Source organism: Cotesia typhae, unplaced genomic scaffold (assembly GCF_013202065.1).
Source record: "Cotesia typhae breed Kobodo isofemale line unplaced genomic scaffold, CoteBio_Ctyphae contig_43, whole genome shotgun sequence".
Lineage (NCBI taxonomy): Eukaryota > Metazoa > Arthropoda > Insecta > Hymenoptera > Braconidae > Cotesia > Cotesia typhae.
The window spans coordinates 3,173,397-3,193,359 of NW_027423752.1; the positions used below are offsets into that span (position 1 = coordinate 3,173,397).

General features: G+C 29.1%; 2 protein-coding genes across 3 annotated transcripts; both read right to left on the reverse strand.

Moving 5' to 3' along the window:
• Positions 1 to 373: 373 nt before the first annotated feature.
• Positions 374 to 10,806, reverse strand: Trp (transient receptor potential). 2 transcript variants are annotated; one of them, XM_074244053.1, is made up of 13 exons: positions 10,652 to 10,806; positions 10,336 to 10,576; positions 10,101 to 10,243; positions 8,252 to 8,453; positions 7,993 to 8,163; positions 6,786 to 7,020; positions 6,501 to 6,653; positions 3,422 to 3,567; positions 2,634 to 3,194; positions 2,401 to 2,565; positions 1,919 to 2,141; positions 1,210 to 1,650; positions 374 to 1,019 (listed from the first exon to the last, which is right to left on the reverse strand). In XM_074244053.1, exons 1-13 carry the CDS (start codon positions 10,804 to 10,806, stop codon positions 517 to 519), a joined length of 3,339 nt encoding a protein of 1,112 aa, XP_074100154.1. In that variant the 3' UTR covers positions 374 to 516. The 2 variants fall into 2 exon arrangements, with proteins under 2 accessions (XP_074100154.1, XP_074100153.1); XM_074244052.1 differs by having other exon boundaries at positions 374 to 1,043.
• Positions 10,807 to 12,088: 1,282 nt separating this feature from the next.
• Positions 12,089 to 17,074, reverse strand: LOC141528219 (FMRFamide-related peptides). The gene is made up of 2 exons (XM_074244155.1): positions 16,929 to 17,074; positions 12,089 to 13,146 (listed from the first exon to the last, which is right to left on the reverse strand). Exons 1-2 carry the CDS (start codon positions 16,929 to 16,931, stop codon positions 12,628 to 12,630), a joined length of 522 nt encoding a protein of 173 aa, XP_074100256.1. The 5' UTR covers positions 16,932 to 17,074; the 3' UTR covers positions 12,089 to 12,627.
• Between the last annotated feature and the right edge of the window lie 2,889 nt (positions 17,075 to 19,963).

The window sequence follows — 19,963 nt, forward strand, 5'->3', positions numbered from 1 at the left end:
AATTTTTGTCTTAAAAACTAAAAAACACGGTTTTGAAGCAAATCAAACTAATAAGCAAAAAATAATTCAACATTATATTTAGAGGCTTAATAAAATTGTTGTGAATATTATACACAGTAAAAGATTTGCGGCATTGCGTCAAAAAACTTTAAGTTAAATATTTGACACTTTTATGTGTTAAAATTCTCTTAAATCAACCCAAAAAAGTGTCTCCTATTAAACCTTATTTTCGACTTCAAACTATAGATTTTTTCAATTTTTTAGTAAGTATGTAATTGAAAATCAAAAAAAGTTAGATTGTACTATTTTATCTAGTTTAACTAAAACTAAAAATAAAATTCCAAAAAACTAATTCCAAAAACAAAATAAAAGGTTATTTCCAATAAAAGTTGACCCAATTTCTACAAAAATCGAAACAAAATGGTGTCGAAATATATTTATTCAATAAAATAAAATATCTTAATTTTTATTTATGATAACAATAATAATAATAATGATAATGATAATGACTGAAACTTAAAGCCATCCACCCATAACCTTTCCAGTAGCTTTCGACTTGCCCCTCGCTTTAGTTTCAGCTTCCGGAGGTCTTTCAACTTTGGGTTTATCTGGAACAGTTTTAGCTGGAGCTGGAGGTTGTTCATCTTTTTTCTTTTCTTCTCCTTTCTCGTTCTTCTTTTTCTCCTCTTCCTCTTTCTTCTTTTTCTCATCTTCCTCTTTTTCTTTCTTTTTCTTTTCTTCTTCCTCTTTTTTCTTCTTCTCCTCCTCCTCCTCTTTCTTCTTCTTCTCCTCATCGTCAACGGGCTCTTCAGGTATCGGCGAAGGAATAATCCTGGACTCCGAAGATTCTCCTTTGTCTTGACTACTCATCGACGCAGTGGCTTTAAGCAGAGTCTTTCTAAGCGACCCGCTCACCGATCCAGCGGTTGATAATGGCGGGTTCGGCTTAGCTTGAGCCGAAGTAGATATCGTCACCTTCGACGAGGATCTTGATACTGTTTTGTTTTCTTCTTTATCATCTTTTACCGCATTCGCGGTCTCGTCTGTTGGAAAAAATGACAATATCAAAGTAAAGGTTAAATATACAAATTTTCACTGATAAAACTTCATCAAATTTTCTATTTTTTAATAATTGTATATCAATCGTCAATAGAAAAAATATAATTATCAAAAAAAATAATAAAGTCATAAAAAGAAGAAACAAAATACCTTTTTCAAACGAAACAGTTCGATTCAATTCCGCCTTGTTCATCTTCCCCATGATAAACTTGGCATAAGCGACTCGAGTCGCTGGAGATACTTCTGACAAATTCGGATTGTATTCGACCAGCCGATTCGGGTCCAAAGACGCCAAATCTGATTCTGGATGGTTCCGTTGATGAATCCTAAGACTGCGACGTGTCTGACGAATCTGAGCGTCTGTTCTGCTGCCAATCGGATCTCTTGCAATCGTACTTTGACGTACAACGGCGTTCCAATCTTTCTTCTTGCTTCCGCTAGATCTTTTTCCAATCGCACGAGCTAGTTGACTGAAGACATCTTTAGGCTCCTTTTCACTTTGGATTACTGAATTCACTATTCCTTCGACGATACCGATCTGGAAATCCTTTTGCAATCTTCGCTCCATTACACGGCCTTTTTTACCAGAAACTATAAAAGTTTGGGAAATTATTAATAATGATAAAATCTCATTTTTATCTATAAATACACTGGAAAAAAATTCAATTGAATCCAGATAACAATTTTTGAACCAAATAAAATTTATTTTGAACCAAATGAAATTTATATATTTACCAAGAAAAATTTCTTAGTTTAAGAATTTTTGTACTCAAATCAAGAAGATGTTCGTCAAATTATTTACTAGATTCAAGTAAAATTTTTTTTCTGTGTAGTCGGTTTGTATAGTGAAGAAACTTACTTGACGCATCATTTTGATCAACATTTGGAGTCTGCATTCCATTCTGACGAAGTATGTCAATCAACTCATACCTCAGAGTAGAAATATCTTGACGGATCTCCATAACATCGTCTTCTGTTATTCCAAAGTCATCTCTTTTTCGCTGCTCTGCTGTTACGTAACGACGGACTAGGATTCGTACTACTACGTCGTGTCTTTCTTGAGCTTTCTCACGATTTTTTTTCTGTAAAAATTAGACAAAAATGTTTTTATCCAATTAAAAAAATTTTGAATATTTTTGTTTATGGTAAAGCCATTTTTTGCTAATACTATTAAGTAAAAGTACTCGAATAATGTTTAACATAAAAAGTTCTTAATTAAATTGGATATTTTTCATTTCACCACAAATTTTTCTAAGCTATTAGACTTTATTATCGGCCAGTACTTAAAATATATATTTTTTTTAAAGCAAATAAGTTAGTAATAGGTAGAAAAATACATACCATTATTGATTTAGTAGGTCGTCCAGTTTTACCACACGGATTAATCTTATTAAAAGATTTCGCAGTAGGCACCATATTAAACGGTGGCGGAACAGTATCACCATCTTCAAAGTAACTCATCCATAAGTGACTTCGCGCAAACTTCCATTCAGTATCCGCTCGTTCCTAACAAACAAAATATCCATCAATCCGTGATACAAAAAAAATATAAATGGATAAAAAATAACACTTACCGAGATAATTTGATAAGAATTCGACATCATAGCAATCAACATGTTCAGCAAAACAATAACATTGATAACCGAGTAAGATCCAAACATCAGCAGCGCCCAGAACCTGGTAAAACTTTTAATTCCCGTCAGATCGAAGGACATGAGATCGACCATTCCAAAACTGGCCCAAAAAAGCGACTGCGAAGTCTCGAAAAGATTAGCAAATCGTCGCCAAATCGAGCAAGCTTTTTCTTCATTGTCAAAGTCGGGAATGTCTGGATTTCGGTGGTAACATTTGGCCTTCTCTAGATCGGCGTAGTACCACATCAACTGGTTCATCCCGCAGCCGAACGCAAACAGTACCAAAGTGTAGATAAAGAAGAATTTAATAATGTCGATGATCATCCGGCCCAAGGAAATTTGGAGCGGTCCTAAGTGAGGGTTTACACTGAAGATGTGCACCAGTTTCAGGAAACTGAAGATCATCCCCGCTGCAAAGGCTCCTTCAGATAACAACATGGGATCAAAGGCGTCCCATTGATCTCGTGGGTACCAAGGATCTTCTCCGCTCCAGTACTCTCTCTGGAGATTTATTAAAACTAATTTAAATTAGGAACATCAATGATAGTAATAAGTATCTGTCAAACTCTGTCAAAGAATTATATTTTCCTTTGCTGGTGGAAGACTTTTATGAAATCTAATAAATTGAAGCGTATGATTGAAATTTTATTGAGATTACAATAGCATAATTATTATTGTTATTATTATTATTATTATTGCTGGTTGTGCTATTAGCTGACAATACTCACCTGCACAACGAACCAGGCCGTCGCTCTCATCATTATCCAGATCACGTAGAAAGTGTTTTGGATAAAGTCTACGATGTTCCACAGATCAGATACGTATTCCAATAAACCATCCGCCCACAGAGATCGAATTTCAGCTGTCACCAAACCTATTATTGAAAAGATTTCGTTTATTAGTTTCTGGAAGTAACTTAATTATTACTTCATAGTTTTGAGGTGATATCTATTGGGAATTATGTTTGAACTAGAAAAATACTAGACGAGTTTTGGAGTTCAAAATTTGGGGTTGTTATTGGAGGCACAAATCATTATAATTTACTAAAAAGACATTAAATTTTTTCACCCCGAGGTGGAAATAAATTTTACGAATAAGGTTGTTGGCAATTATTGGAATAGTCCAGTATCCCCTAATAAAAATAATTTTTCTTCATACCTCGGTCGAAAGTACGTACTTTCTTCTCTAATGGCAGGAAAGAAAGTTTAACATTAACTCCCTGTGAGAAGTACACGCGCGCCCTCTGTAACGGCGGGAGGAAAGAATTTCTCATGCGTAATTACACTTGTAACTAGGGACTGTTCATTCCGTCACTATAGCAAATTCTTAACCGCTGTAATTTCTATTGCTACCTCTAACCTTAAAAATATTTATCAATGTTGTTTTGTCATCTGTTAAATAAGAAAAATTTCTGAAAATAATGTTCCTACTAGTAAACTATCATCAGAATACTCATCTAAAAATTTTAATTTGAATAATCAAGTTATGAATTATCAAAACTGTATACTCAGTGGAGATATAATTTTTAACTGCTCCAATATCAAGTATGAAAACTGTGTATTTTATGGAAGGATTATTAATAATTGCGATCATTCAAGAGAAAATTGAAACGATTAAAAAAATGCAATAAGAGTTTTTCGCTTATAATATGTTTTGTTTGATGAATTTTATAATAACTAATATAATTTGTTAAACTAATGAAAATAAATACATCTTTGAAAAAATGAAATTAATTTATTTTTAAAAAATATGACCAGACTTGACTCTTCAAATGTATTTGATGCCTGCCCCCACGACCAGCAGCACTCGCTTCGCTCGTGCCGCAAATATCGGGGCAGGCATCAAGACATACTTATCTGCACTTGAAGTTAAAAAAAGTAAAATTGATAACGTACTTTCGACCGGTTATGAAGAAAAATCGTATACACTACACAGGCCAAAAGTTGAAATCTCGGTCCTGTGCGTCATGGTGCCCTCGGCTTCGCCTCGGGCATCATGACGCGCAGGGCCGAAAAATCAACTTTCGGCCCTAGTAGTGTAATATACTATATATCTAATATATATGTCGGAGTATGAAAAATGTATTGAAAATTGATGGAGAATATATAAAACTATGTAAACTTGTTGTACATATTTTGTAAAATATTTATTGAATTTCAAGATATTTTTGATGCAAATTCTTATTTTGAGAAATCTTTTCAATATATTAGAAAAGACCAAAAACAAAAAAAAAAGTTAATTTTTAGATCCAAATTATAAATGACAAATATAAGAACAAAAAAATAAAACAAGATTCTTGTGAAAACTTTGAAATAATTTACTGTTTCATGAAATCAAAAATCAAAAAAAAATTTTTCTTTACTCTTAATTTTCAATTATTGAAATTCTACTTTTTTTTATGAATTATTTATTGACAATTCTTTCTTAATAATTGAGACGATAATTTTTCTTTGATATAGATTTAAATTTTTCTATTGATTATATCCTTGAAAAAATGTAGGGCAAGCTCCCCTGCATTTTTATAATAATTTGCGGTCATTTTGCATAGGGTGATTCACCAGATAATAAATTATGTTCATTTTTTTATAAAATAAAAATTCACATAAGAGTTTAACAATTAAGAAGGGTTTACACTTTTTTCTCTTTCGTCCTCTATTAGTCAAACGGAAATATTTCTGGTATACTTGTACAACAAATGGAATCTTGAAACGCATTTTATGCATAGATAAATGAAAATTTTCCAAAAAAGCACTTTGCTCTTCGATAGATAATTAAATTATCTATCGAAGAGCGAAGCTCAGATAATTAAATTATCTAGCGGAGAGCGAAGCGTTTTTTTTCGAAATTTTATCTTATACATGAGTAAAACACGTTTGAAAATCAACTATCAACCGCTCAAAAATAATTGTATACATAAATGTATAATTACTTTCCTAATAAAAAAGAATAAATAAATAAATATTTATAATATACAATTCATAGAAAATTTTATATGAAATATTTTATAATAAAACATTCTTCATAGTAAACAGACTGTAAAATTTTTTCAATGCATCTCATGTCTTCTCAAGATAAACCATAATCTACTATCCAGTAAAAATATGAACTTTTATTAACATCAATAAATTTTCTACTCTGGGATGTTAAATTTTAGGTGAGAATTTATGAGATTGACTCACGCACGAATTGTAACGGCTTACATTTAAAGCTTTTATTTCTCCTTTTCTTAACTAATAGCTTATAAGTACTTCTAATAATTTTCAAAACGGCTCAATTATTCCTTAATTCAATTACATTAACATACTAATCCAATAAAATTAATCAACGCCTATCTGAAAAAAAAATAAATGACAAAACTAGTAAATTAAAACTTACAACTTGTCAATGTTATTGATAGGTACACTTGAATAAAATTTTCTCCCGATCCAACTCGGTCAGAGAATCAATCGTAAGAAATTTAATTACATCATCTATAATTTATTTTAAATTACCAATAATAACTATATCATTACATTACGGTAAAAAATAAAATAAAAATAATTTTCTATTTTTATAACGGGAAGTTTAAGACCTCGTCTTTTTTCATGAAAATGATTTTAAATTAAAATTTATCAGCAAAAAATAAATTGGAAAACCCTAACGAGGAATCGAATTCGGACCCTCGAACAGTTTTTGGCTTAACGCGCCATTTTAATAACAACTATGTAAACTTTCTGTAAAAAGCATTTGAAACTCTTTTTATTAATAGTAATCATGTGTTATTATTAAATTATTGCTTTTTAATGGAATATTATCAACAATACTCACTAATAATGTAAATAATCACTCCGCTTTCAACAAAGCCAGGAATACACCCACGCTCATGTTTCTTCCATCCAGCGAGAATTTCTCTCATCCAGGCGGTTCCAAATAACTCAATTGCAAGATATTCAACGCGCTGTGACGCCATTCCGAGTAACACTGTAGTAATTAAATGATTATAATTATAATAATGAAATAAAATTTGCATTATTACTTATTGAATTCTCTCGATCCAAGTAATTCGTTTTGAATAAATTATTAGAAGATTATCAGAAAAAAACTGAAACTTACTGAGAAAAAACGCGTAAGAAGACGAGTGACAGATGAACTTAACGAATGGTTTTTTCATGAATAATCCCATTTTCGATGTAGGTGATATCATATAAATGGTGCTGTACACCGGAAACATGGCTCCAAGCTTACCGACTTTTATTAATTGCCCGACCATGCTCAACCGCCGGAAACCCGGTAGTCCGTCGTACCAAATTGCAGCCAGCAATTGTTGGACATTAGGGTGGGCTACGAACTATTGAAAACTGTTAGTTTATGTTAACGGTTGACTAAATCAAATTATAAGAAATATTTTATCTTCTTAAGGGATTATACGCACTTAGAATTGAAAAAAAAAATTCAATTTTTTCACGATGTATATATATTTGAGTGTATATGAGGATATTTGTAAAGCTATCTCGCAGCGAGGGGCAAAAAAAATGTGGCTGTGATCTAAAAAGTTTAAATATCTTTATCTCTAAACTGTCTTTTTAAAGTCGCGAGCTAGACTTATCGAACAGCATCTGATAAAAAAGCGGGAGATCAGTCTCTAAATTTTACACAATTTTCTTCTTAACTATATATTTTACAAAATTTTGGTATAAAAATGAACTCCGAGAACACTGCATGTCGTAAAATGACAGTATATAATTTTAATCCGTATGCATTTAATATAGTGTGGTCCATTTTCTTTATACCATTTGGTTTTATTTATTACAACTGGCTCCGTTATCTGTAGTGCAAACTGCGGAATTATATTTAATTACCTGAACGAATAAATAAGTAAAAAATAGATTAAATTAAAATAAATTAAAGATGAAGTAGAATTGACCAAATTTTTTTTGTTCATATTGACAGAAAAAACCTTTTTTATAAAAATTGAATTTTTTCATACAAACAAACAAAATTTTATAAAAATTGAATTTTTTCCTACAAACAAACAAAATTTTGTAAAAATTTTAAATTTGTTCATACTGACAAAAAAAATTTTTTTTTCAAAATAAAAAAAAAATTGAATTCTTGAAAAAAAAAATTTTTTTCTTAAAACGAAAAAATTTTTGCTTTCTAAATGCGTACAATATTTCCCTGAATACAAGGATAAAAGTAAAGTAATTTCTACAAATTTAGGCGACATCTAAGGAAGAAAATTTCCAAAAAAAATAGCTGGCAGATACATTGCAAAGGACTAAAAGATAATGGTAAATATAAATAATGAGGGTACAATGACCTGTTTTTGCTTATACTTAATAGCAAGTTTAAGTCTTTCTAATGTTTGCCTCTCGCCAGGCTCCCAATTATCACCGGTTGGATTGTAATTGAGAATTATTTCAAGTTCGTGTGAAGTGCGTACGTGATCCAGCAGCGATGTCGCAAATACTTGACATAGTTCTTTCAGTTCCTGAAGAAATAATAAATAATACATGATAATTTTGTTGACATTTATTTTAATAAGTATTAATTGTTAGATTTATATTTTTGATAATTACATTGTAATCGGTTCTGAATTCTTGTTCCATACGACTTAGCCGTCTCAATTCCCAGGATAATTCGAAGGCTGTTAGAATAGGATCTCGCGATGATAGGGCGATCAGAGAAGATGATGTTAGAGCGCGGTAAGCATTTATGCGTGAGCGTGAATGACGTAATGAATCTTGATCATTCGACGTTACACATTCGTCGCAACCACATCTTGGTCATCAAATTTAGAATTTTTTATTAGTATTGACAAAATTTACTATCATTATATTCAATAAAATAAAATATATATTGAAACAATACAGCAATAACTCTTATCGGTCTTATTTTCAATCTATTTAAAGAAATTGTTTTTTCAAAACTGAATTGATAAAAAACTGATTATAGCTACTTTTCCGAAATGTCAAATGTGTACTACAGGTCAAATGTGTATTAAAGGTTAGTACAGGAGAATTATGAACTATAAAAAATATATAATAATCAATGGATAATAAATTCTATTTCAAAAAGTAAAATTGTGATTTTAATAATTAACTTTTGAAATTTATCATTCGAATGCTGCAATTCAAAAATTATATTTCAATAAGTACCATTTCAAACCCTAATAACGGCTACGTAAATGTCAAAAAAATGAAATGTCTCCCCGAAGCCCCAACTACTACTTGAAACAGTAAAAAGTAAATAAATATTGAATATATTTTATAATTTATTTTTTTCGAGTATTTATTAACTTTTCAAATTAATGAAAATGTTCACATTTTTAATTAGTGAATTTCTACTAATTAGAGGTAAAATTCCACAAATGAAAAAGTGATTTTTTTTTAATAATTCTGCAGTAAACGTAAAGTCCATCACTTTTCAAATTAGTACAAAATAAAGACTAATGTAGTTTTGATATTCCAATAAGTTAAAATTTCACTAATTTAGTATTACAAAAAGAGTCCTTGATATATTTAAATATTTTTTTTCTTATTCATTTGTAAATGCATTAAATTACTATTTCTCTCACTAACGTTTTCCTTACTTTTGTCCTAATTCTCCTTAATAAAACAAATTAAAAGCACTTTAAATAAAATGTTGTCTGACATTATTATGTTTAAAGTTTTTCCTACTTTACCTTATAATAATCTTTTCATATTTATTAAGTGATTTTATTATTTACTTTATTCAATTTTTCATGCATTTTTCGAAAAAAATAAAAAATTATGCTAATAACCATTTATTTGTTTTATAAAATGATTAACTATGTGCCTAAGCTTATTCAAATTATTCACATCTTCAAAAAAATTTTTGTTCAAAATTAAAGGCGAACATCCTGCACTGAAAAAAAAAAAAAATTAACTTGATTCAAGAAGGAAGTTTTCGAACTCAGAAATTCTTTTTGAAGAGCTTTATAATCTTAATATGAGTAACAAAATTATTGAATTAAGAAATTTTTCTTGACTTAAATAAATTCCATTCAATTTAAAATCTTGTTTAAATTCCTGACAGTGAAACTCATCAAAATGATTTTCTTTGTTCAAAAATTTCTTTCCTGAATCAAGTTAATGTTTTATTTCAGTGTTCAATTTGTGTAAGGTACGAGACATTTACGTTCATTTGTGGGTGTTATTAAAAATTATGTAAAAGTCAATTGTTAAAATTTCATAATAGGTATTCATTTGTTAAAAAGTTTGCAAGAGAAATTTATGAGATGATGTTGTCTTTTTTTATAATTTTTGCTTATTTGTAATTTACAATTGTTTGAAGATGTTTTTTAAATCAGGGTAGAAGACTAAATATCACATGAATTGTTAATTAATAAAAAAAATTTTAAAGTTAACTTGATTGCCAATGAAAAAAAATAATATTAACAATAACCTTGCATCATGAGGGCACGGTAAAGTAGCCCCGCGATCAAGTAAAATCTTAAGTATTTCATAATTATTTTTATGAGCTGCTAAAATCAGCGGCGTAATATCTGGTGTGAAATTATAGTCACCACTTTCCAAGGCTTCCCAACTCTACAATCAATAAAAAAAATTTCCACTTTTCACTATCAACAATCACCACTAAAAACCAATTAAAAAATTAATTTAAACGGTATAATACGAACGTAAGGTTCTCCTGGAACATGGATCTTTTCCTCATAGTCCAAAAGAATCTCAACTGCTTCGACATATTCCTCCTTTATAGCATGCAAAAGCGCATCTTTAACTTGGATTTTCCACTCCAGAAGTATGTGTATCAGCTCTACATTTTCATTCTCAATCGCCGCGATCAATGCCGACCGATTCAGCGGGTCCACACAATTTATATTGAGGATCTCCGGGTGGTCCTTATGCTCCTCCAGCAGCCTGAATTTTCAATAAGTGTTCAATTTTAATTAATCATTTTCATTTTTCCAGTCAATTATTTTTATGTAAACTCACCTTCGGACAGTAGCACAGTCTCCTCTCTCAGCACTTAGCAAAAAATGTTTTTCAGTTTGACCGAGCACATACTCCGTAGGTGGTTGCAGCGATTGCATAGAAGGAGCTCGCGCTTCATTCTCCACTAAATTTTCCCTTGACTCCGATTGATTCATTTTTTTTAATTTTATTATTATTTGATTTTATTTTCATGTAAATTTTTAAAATCGACAGTGAAAAAATAAATAATTAAAAATTTTAATTTTTTTATAAATTATTGAGGTAATTTGTGATTTATAAGTCACTAGAGTTATGATTATTTCTACGAAGCTTTTACGGTAAATTATTTAACGAGACTGAACATAGTACCTAGATACCTCGTGGAATCCTTAACAATGCGAATCTAAGAGGGGGAGTTAAGAACTGGATTAAGAACAAAATAAACCACGAGTATCGAAAAGTTTTCATGCTCTACTTTTATTTTTTTTTTTAATATAAATCATTTCGTTATTATAGATGTTTTTTATATATATATTCGATAAATTGATATTAAACAGATTAATTTTGTCCAATAAACGCGCATTAGTAACAATTATCAACTTAATACATGGATCTGCTCTAATAAAATCATAATCAAATTAGAAATCCATACGTAGGTATACAAAGAACATGTTATGTGGACACGGAAAATAGCTCGAGGGATTAATGAACAGATATTCTAGCTTCGTACTTTTATCATTCATCTTCATTACAATTTTTATTTTTAGTTTACACAATTTTAGTTTCATTCTTTTCCGTTTCATTTATACCCTTCTTTACTCGTTTTATTTTTCAACATATTTGTCTTTGAATATTACATGCTCACTGATATAACCCAGGACATATGTGTGTAGGATGGGATATTTTTTTTAAATCCATTCTTTTCACTACTGTTTTATTCACAAGCGCGTTATGTTCTCTTTGTAGGAAGTCTAAATTTATATAAGTAACATAAGATGACATAAAAATTCATTCATTTTTGACAACTGAATTTTGTTGTATTGGAAGTTGCTGTTTTTATTTCCCCAAGGGCTTCGATAGAAAATAACCAAAAATTTTTGTGAGGGAGGCTAATATGAAGAAAAAAGATACGAGGAATTTATTTCTAAAATTTTTGATAACGTGAATGATTTTAGAAAATTATTTGTTGAATTTCTATCATGTTTTTTTTCTCAAAAGTAAAGAAAAAATTTTCCTTACATTATCAAATTCAAAAATTTTCACTGGGGAAAAATTACATCTGATCTATCTGATTATATCTTTAAAATGTTTCTATATGACAAAACTTGGTAAGATATAATCAGATATCATTAATTAAAAATTTCTCTCGATGATAATAAAATGACAAGCATATCTCTCTTCCTTAAAACTATTGTAAAGTGTAAATACATAAATAAAAATAAAAATAAAATAAAACAATTTATTCCAGCCATTATATTCTTTTTATTTATTTATAACTTTAAGTATTAAATCTAAATACATATACAAGTTACCCCGAGTTCGAGACATTTATCATTACAAATAGACAGATCACGTCAGTAATTAATAAGTTAAAAAATAATTTAAATTTACTTGAAAAATAATAATAAAAAACTAACAATACAAAAAACGTGACCAAGAATAATGGAATAGTAATTGAATATCTATATGTAATTTTAAAGTTGACAAATCCGTCGTCCGTCAGGTGTCGGGTGGATGTACTTTTACGTAACGAACAATATAACGATTAGCCTTGAATATCGAACAGCTGAGTAGCTATAATCGAGTCATGAATCCTCAATGTAACAACAGAATAATACATTTAATTCTCTACTTACTTCAATAAAATTAAATTCAACTTAAAATGAAAATAATACAAATAATAATTAAAATAATAACAACATCTTGCGAATGAGAGAAACAATACAAAGTATACTTGGAATACAAAAAAGAAAAGTTTTATGAAAAATGAAACAAAATTATTCATTTTTATCATCGTTGGACTTAAACGAATTACAGAGACGCGTGAGTTCGGGAGAATTGTCACCAGCCAAAATATCTGCGCAAAAAATTTCGATTGGAATAACCTTCAGTAATTTATTGTTGCGCAGAATCATCGAATCCAGTTTTCCCGATCCGCTGCGACCAAAACGGATGATAACATCGGAACGTCCGCGGGGAATTCTTGAAGAAGCGTCGAGGTCATTCACGGTGTTCAATGAGTACTCCATGTTTTCTCCATTATTAGCCATTTGGTTCCGTCCAAACCGGATGAATGATGACCCCATTTGGCTGCGACGTTCTTTTGAATCCGGGGTTTCATCGGCGGCTCTTACCCCGCTGCGCTTCAGGATGTAATCCAGCTCGTTCACCGGACGAAAATTGTTTTTATAGAGGTGCAAAGATGACGGGTCCACTTTTAGAGGAGACAGGATTGTTGCCGATGACAATATGCCGTTTCCAATTATCACGAGGCTGTATAGTAATCCGTAGGCAATCTAAAAATTTAATTTAATTTTTGTTTTGTTTTCTATTTGATTTTTTTTTTTGTTTATATTTCAGGTTGAAGGTTCATAAATACACAGAAAAAATCATATGTAAAAATTACAGAATTGGTTATACGTAGAAATGTCACGGCTATATTATATTTATAAAAAATTATTGTCAGTTTTACACGTATAAATATGCAATTGATTTTATGTATATTGATAAAAAAAACTGTTGAATTTACAGAAATAGATCAAAATAAAACTCCTGTTAAAAATTCTGTCAAGATCAAATAAATCGTCTCAACCCAAAATATCTCAGGAAATGTCCAAATACAGCTTCTGTTAAAAGCGGGACTCAAAATCCCAATTTTAAAAAGTTCTTTACGAAAATTGAATTTTGGCACACCTTAGTATGTAATATAGAAAGAGAAAGAATTAATCCAAGTATTAATTTTTACAGCTTAAAGTATAATTTTATAGTTTTAGAATATAATTCCTAAAAACTTTGAAGCAATTTCATTTTCAAGCTATAATTTTTTCGGTTTGTTGCTATAGCAGGGGTATCCATATATAGGACACCCAGATTCTGTAAGTTGTACATTAAAGTGTAATTTTTCAATGCTTCTTTCCGTGTGTTTTCTTCAAAACGTTACTTTTATTTTGATGAAGTCTAACTTGAATTAGTTATAGAAATTAACCAATAAAGTATTTCTTCATTTAACAATTATAAAAATTCAACCAAGTAATTTGTTGTTTTTAAATAAGATACAAATATATTTCACTCGAGCATTTTTTTCCCGAATTGAAGTGAAATATTTATTTTTTTAATTTAAAATAAAGAAACCTGTTTTTGAACGAATAATGTAACATTTTTTAAAGAAAACAAATTTTTATTGTATCTCACAAAGATAGTATACTCTTAATCTTTACATATAAAACTATTTTTCACTAATAAAGCGAGTTTCAAAACGACAAGTTTTCTTTAAAATAATTTTATTTAATCAAGAATATTTCTCTTGGATCAAATAATTTTTTTTCAATGTAATCTCTGTTTTCAATCTTAATTTCAAAAAACTAAACAAAATTTCAATCTTTTTACATGCTTAAATTCAAAAATGAAGGCATTCAATCGATTCCTAATATGAGAATAAATTTTTCAATTGAAATTTATTGTTAGGTTCTGAATTTATTGTTACTTTTGGAGAATTGAATTTTTCAATAAAAAAATTTGATTGTATCTCACGCTTTAAGACAAAAAATTATTGAGCCAAGATAACGCGCTAGAATAACTAGCTCGCTTTCTTAAAAATAATTTTGTTCATTTTTTTTCCTTTTTTATATATTAAATAATTTTTTTGGAGTCAAGATTCGAAATCGTAAGTGGATACTATTATTATTATATCCGAGGTCGATTGTTGTAAACGAGGGGCCCTCTCTGGGGTTTTCACCTTCGCTAACCCATAAAATGAAAACATAATAGCTCAGTCGTTAGGGACATTCACCTTTTGTCCGAACCTCCTTTAGCCCGGCTACAGAAATCCAAAATCATATTTTTTCTGATATAACATTGAGAAGAAAATATGAATTTTTTAAGCTAACTATATTTACTATAAATTTATTTGGTCAAGAACATTTCCTTCAAGGTAAGGAGTTTTTTTTCAGCCGATTAAACTTTATAAAACACAAGTTCACTCTGTCTTAGTTTAATCATATAAATTTACTGAAAAATAAAAAAAAATATGTCCAAAAGAAAATAAGCTACACCTTAAGAGTAATATTTATTATTCTTTGTGCAAAGGATAAATTATCTCTGTAAAAAATTAGTACGATAGATGCGAAGAAGTTATTTTTGATCTCCTTAATCTCCTGACTGAACTTTTCTCCGAGGGAGTTTCATCTACAGCATTTAACTATTTAATACGTAGTTATTATTTCAATCATTTTTTTCTAACACTTTAATATCTTCAGAAACAAAATATTTCTTTAACAACAAAATTCATAATAAAAAAAAAAAAAAAAAAAAAAAGAGAAGGAAAAACAATAAAAAATTGAGTATACAATTCAGAAGCTGTTTTTCACATTGAGTACTTGTAAACTGAGTTTTTAGTTTTGAATCAACTTGTTTGTTTTTATTCGGTATATTTACTTCACTCATAGCTTCTTCCGAACATGTCAATGGATCCTAGTCAAACCAATTTAACGTTTTCAAATCAAATTAACTTCGGCCAAAACGATACACTACGTTCTAAAAAAATTTTCCGGTACTAGCTGCTAGCCGATGGTACTCGATTTTATTTCCTGACTAGAGTCTTACGTTCTAAGACTTATTCGGATAGAATATTATTTAAAAAATTTTTTTAATAATTCCAAATTGAATAGAAAATATTTTTTTTTTTAATTTAAAATGAAGCAAGTTTGTTTTTTAGTCAAATCACGTGTAGGTTAAAATTCACTTTGAAATTTATGATGCATAAGCAATTGGTTTATCTGATTATGAAACCTAATGATGCTTACATGTATATGCTTCAACTTTTTTTGAGCGTGTAAATTTTATTAAAAAAATTCTTATTTATTAGAAAAAACTCTATCAATTTTGTATTTCAGCTATAAAATTTGACTGAAATATTAAAAAAAAAAAATTCTAAATTGATAAAGTCAATTTGAAATTTTATCTCTTAATAACTAATATTGTCATTGCATAAGATTAATATTGCATAAAGTTAAAAAATTGAAATATAAATTAAACCTTAAACGAGTATCGATTCCCCTGCATTTTCCTATTACATCGAACTATGTATCTTTGCACAACAAACTCTCGTGTTTCTAATGACTTTTTTTTCACCTTGAAAGACATCTCCGTATCAGGTGTCTAGATTTTGTTATCATTGTAAACTGAGGATAATTAATGCTGATACTTACAGCGCGTAATTAACGCGGGCAATAATACCGTAAGTTTACGATCCGCAAATGAATTTTGTCAGAAAGTGGATAGTACAGAAAATATTAATGCAATTTTTGAAAATTTTCATCAATGAACGCTTCAAAATATTTACGAAAAAAAAGTTTTGATAATTTTGAGTAAATTACTGACAAATAGTTACAAGAAATTTTTTTTTGTGAATGACGAAATTTTTCTTTAAATTTTGAAAATCCCGGGAAAAAAAGTTTAACAATAAAATTCCATCAAATTTTACACAGAAAATAATGACCAGACAAAATTTTATAAAGCTTCGTTCTCAGATAAAATAAAATTACTTTTGAAAAAAATCATTACATATTTTGAAACAGTTTTAAGTATTATTTTCGGCAAATTAATCATTTTTACCTTTTAAAAATTTGAATTTTTATCTAATGAACCTAAACCGAAAATTCTTCAATTTTTTCAATGAAATTTTTATACAAAAAAATTAACTTGAATAAATAAAATAATTTTTAAGAACTTTATCTTCTTGATTTGAAAAGAAAAATTCTTAAACGATAAAATTTATTTTGGTATAAGTAATTTTTACTTGATTCAAAAATTTTTTCTTAATTTAAGACAATAATACTCTTCAAAATTATTTTTTTGGTCTAAGAATTTTTCTCTTGACTCAAATTAATTCTTTTTTCAGTGTATGATCATCAGAGTCTTTTTCAAACCCGCACAATTCACTTTAAAAAATAAAGAAGAAACAGCACAAGAAAAATTCCACCCGCGCAATTCAAAATGATTCAATTAACAAAGAATAAAAAAAAAAGTGAATCCAACGAGTAAAACTAAAAAAATGTGTAAATATGAAAAATTCACTCACCATAATTAGCCAAAATGTAGCACTAAACGAATTAATGAACCCACAAAAAATTTTGGTATTTACGATTTTGTTGTTATGGAAAACTTTGTAAATGAGATCGCGTGTGAAGCTGAGAGATGTAACGAGTGTCCGGGATACGGAGATGACACCCTTATATATACAGATACAGATACAGATAGTGTAGGTGTGCGCAGCTCCCTTCCCGCTCCTTCCTTAACCTCGGGATATGATCATGATTGTTGTACCGGCGATGATAAGGATAGGGATAACGATAGTAAGACAGTATCCGCTGAATTATTATTTGCCACGCATTTAACACGATACCGCGACATTATATTTTGATTCAATTACACCCTAGTTACCGGTAACCCATACCCAGACGACCACGTAATTATACCTCATTATTTATGACTGTTGTTGATAATAAATCGTAAATAATAATCAAAGACAGTAGATTCCAGGTTGTAGGTTGATTCTAAACACACCCCGAGATCGGTATTTTGTTATTCGACGCCGCCGAACCTTCAGGCAATCTAATATTTTAATAATCTGTAATGTACACTTTTTTTTTTCTTTTCATTAATAATAATTTTGTCTTGGGCAGCGGTAATTAAAATTTATTCGGGAGAATATTTAAAAAAGTCTGAGGCTGTTATATTATTTAATTATCATTAAGCAGAAATTTTTATTTTTATCTCAGCTTAAACAGACGGGGAAAATTAAACTTTATAAAAATCTTGGAAACGCGTGAAAAGGGTATCACTTAGGAATTAAATGTAAAAAAAAATGAACTCCTACATGATAGTTGTCAATTGAAAAGTATAATTGTATCCTGCCTTCAGTTTCTTCAAGATAAAATGCATAAGTATGACGCTGGTGGCGTGAATTGCTATTTACAAAGGGTGTAAAAAATTTTTTAATAGGTAGGTTATTAAAAGGATTAATAAATTGACACTATCCAATACTTGGTTTTTTATTACTTTTAGCGTATAATTGTATATAATCGAGGAGATTATTTGAGGATTAATATGAATTTTCGCGAAAAAAATTAATACATCATTTTTAATCGAATTTTTTTGTAATTAGTTAGTTTCATGCTCGATTGATTGTTGTAGCATGAGAAACTGAAAATTTAATGTTTTGAAATATTTTTGTTCCAAATTATTTTATTTCATGTCGGATTTATGATGATAATTATAAATTTTTTTTCTTCATACCTCGGTCGAAAGTACGTACTTTCCTCTCTAATGGCAGGAAAGAAAGTTTAACATTAACTCCCTGTGAGAAGTACACGCGCGCCCTCTGTAACGGCGGGAGGAAAGAATTTCTCATGCGTAATTACATTTGTAACTAGGGACTGTTCATTCCGTCACTATAGCAAATTCTTAACCGCTGTAATTTCTATTGCTACCTCTAACCTTAAAAATATTTATCAATGTTGTTTTGTCATCTGTTAAATAAGAAAAATTTCTGAAAATAATGTTCCTACTAGTAACTATCATCATCAGAATACTCATCTAAAAATTTTAATTTGAATAATCAAGTTATGAATTATCAAAACTGTATACTCAGTGGAGATATAATTTTTAACTGCTCCAATATCAAGTATGAAAACTGTGTATTTTATGGAAGGATTATTAATAATTGCGATCATTCAAGAGAAAATTGAAACGATTAAAAAAATGCAATAAGAGTTTTTCGCTTATAATATGTTTTGTTTGATGAATTTTATAATAACTAATATAATTTGTTAAACTAATGAAAATAAATACATCTTTGAAAAAATGAAATTAATTTATTTTTAAAAATATGACCAGACTTGACTCTTCAAATGTATTTGATGCCTGCCCCACGACCAGCAGCACTCGCTTCGCTCGTGCCGCAAATATCGGGGCAGGCATCAAGACATACTTATCTGCACTTGAAGTTAAAAAAGTAAAATTGATAACGTACTTTCGACCGGTTATGAAGAAAAATCGTATACACTACACAGGCCAAAAGTTGAAATCTCGGTCCTGTGCGTCATGGTGCCCTCGGCTTCGCCTCGGGCATCATGACGCGCAGGGCCGAAAAATCAACTTTCGGCCCTAGTAGTGTAATATACTATTTTTTAATAATTGTAAGGTTTTTTTTTGAAGTTTTTAATATCGGAAGGATTTTATGTTCGACAAAAATCGTTGATAAAACTTTTGTAATTTTTTCAATATTTTGTGTGTGGAAAAAAAATTTTTTAAACTTAAAAACGTCAATTTTTTTCGTCTAAATCACTAAAAAAAAAAAAAACAAGTTTAACAATTGATAAATTAACATTGAAAATAATTTTTTTTAGATCTAATTTTTTTATAGTTCATAAATTTGGAAATAAATTCTATCATTTTTATACCAAAAAATCGATTAACCGTAAAACTAAACAATTATTTTTTTTTTCTTAAGTAATTTTAGTCTTTATTCAAACTAACGAAATTTTAATAAGTTAAAATTGTTAAAAATTAAAATTAGTTGATGACAATTTTGATAAAATAGTAGCGGTTTAAAGTGCATTATTTCGAGACGTCTCTCTTATTTCGTACGAAAATATTTGACAATGATCTAAACACCCGAAGCCCATTTGAAGCAACAGATTACAGTTAATCGCCTTATAATTCTGTTGATCACGTGAAAATCTCGTTAATAAAACCAAAAAAATTTTAATACTATAATTTTATTTACTTTAATTTAAATACTCTAATTATAACACCAAATTTTTTTTACGGTTAAAAAAAAAAATTTATCAATAAAAAATTAATCATCAAATCAAAATTATTTTAATACTTTTTATTCACTAAAAGTTAAGCACTCTGATTGTGTTAGACAAATTTTTTTTAATATTAAAAAAATTTATCATAAATTAAAAAAAAAAAAATTTTGTTACAAAAAAATCAAACTTTTACTTAACTTAAAAATACGTGTAGCGTTAAAATGTATATGGATGCATCATACAGGAAATTGAACTTTTAAATCGATTTGTTGAATAGAATAGTTTGGATAAATAGGGA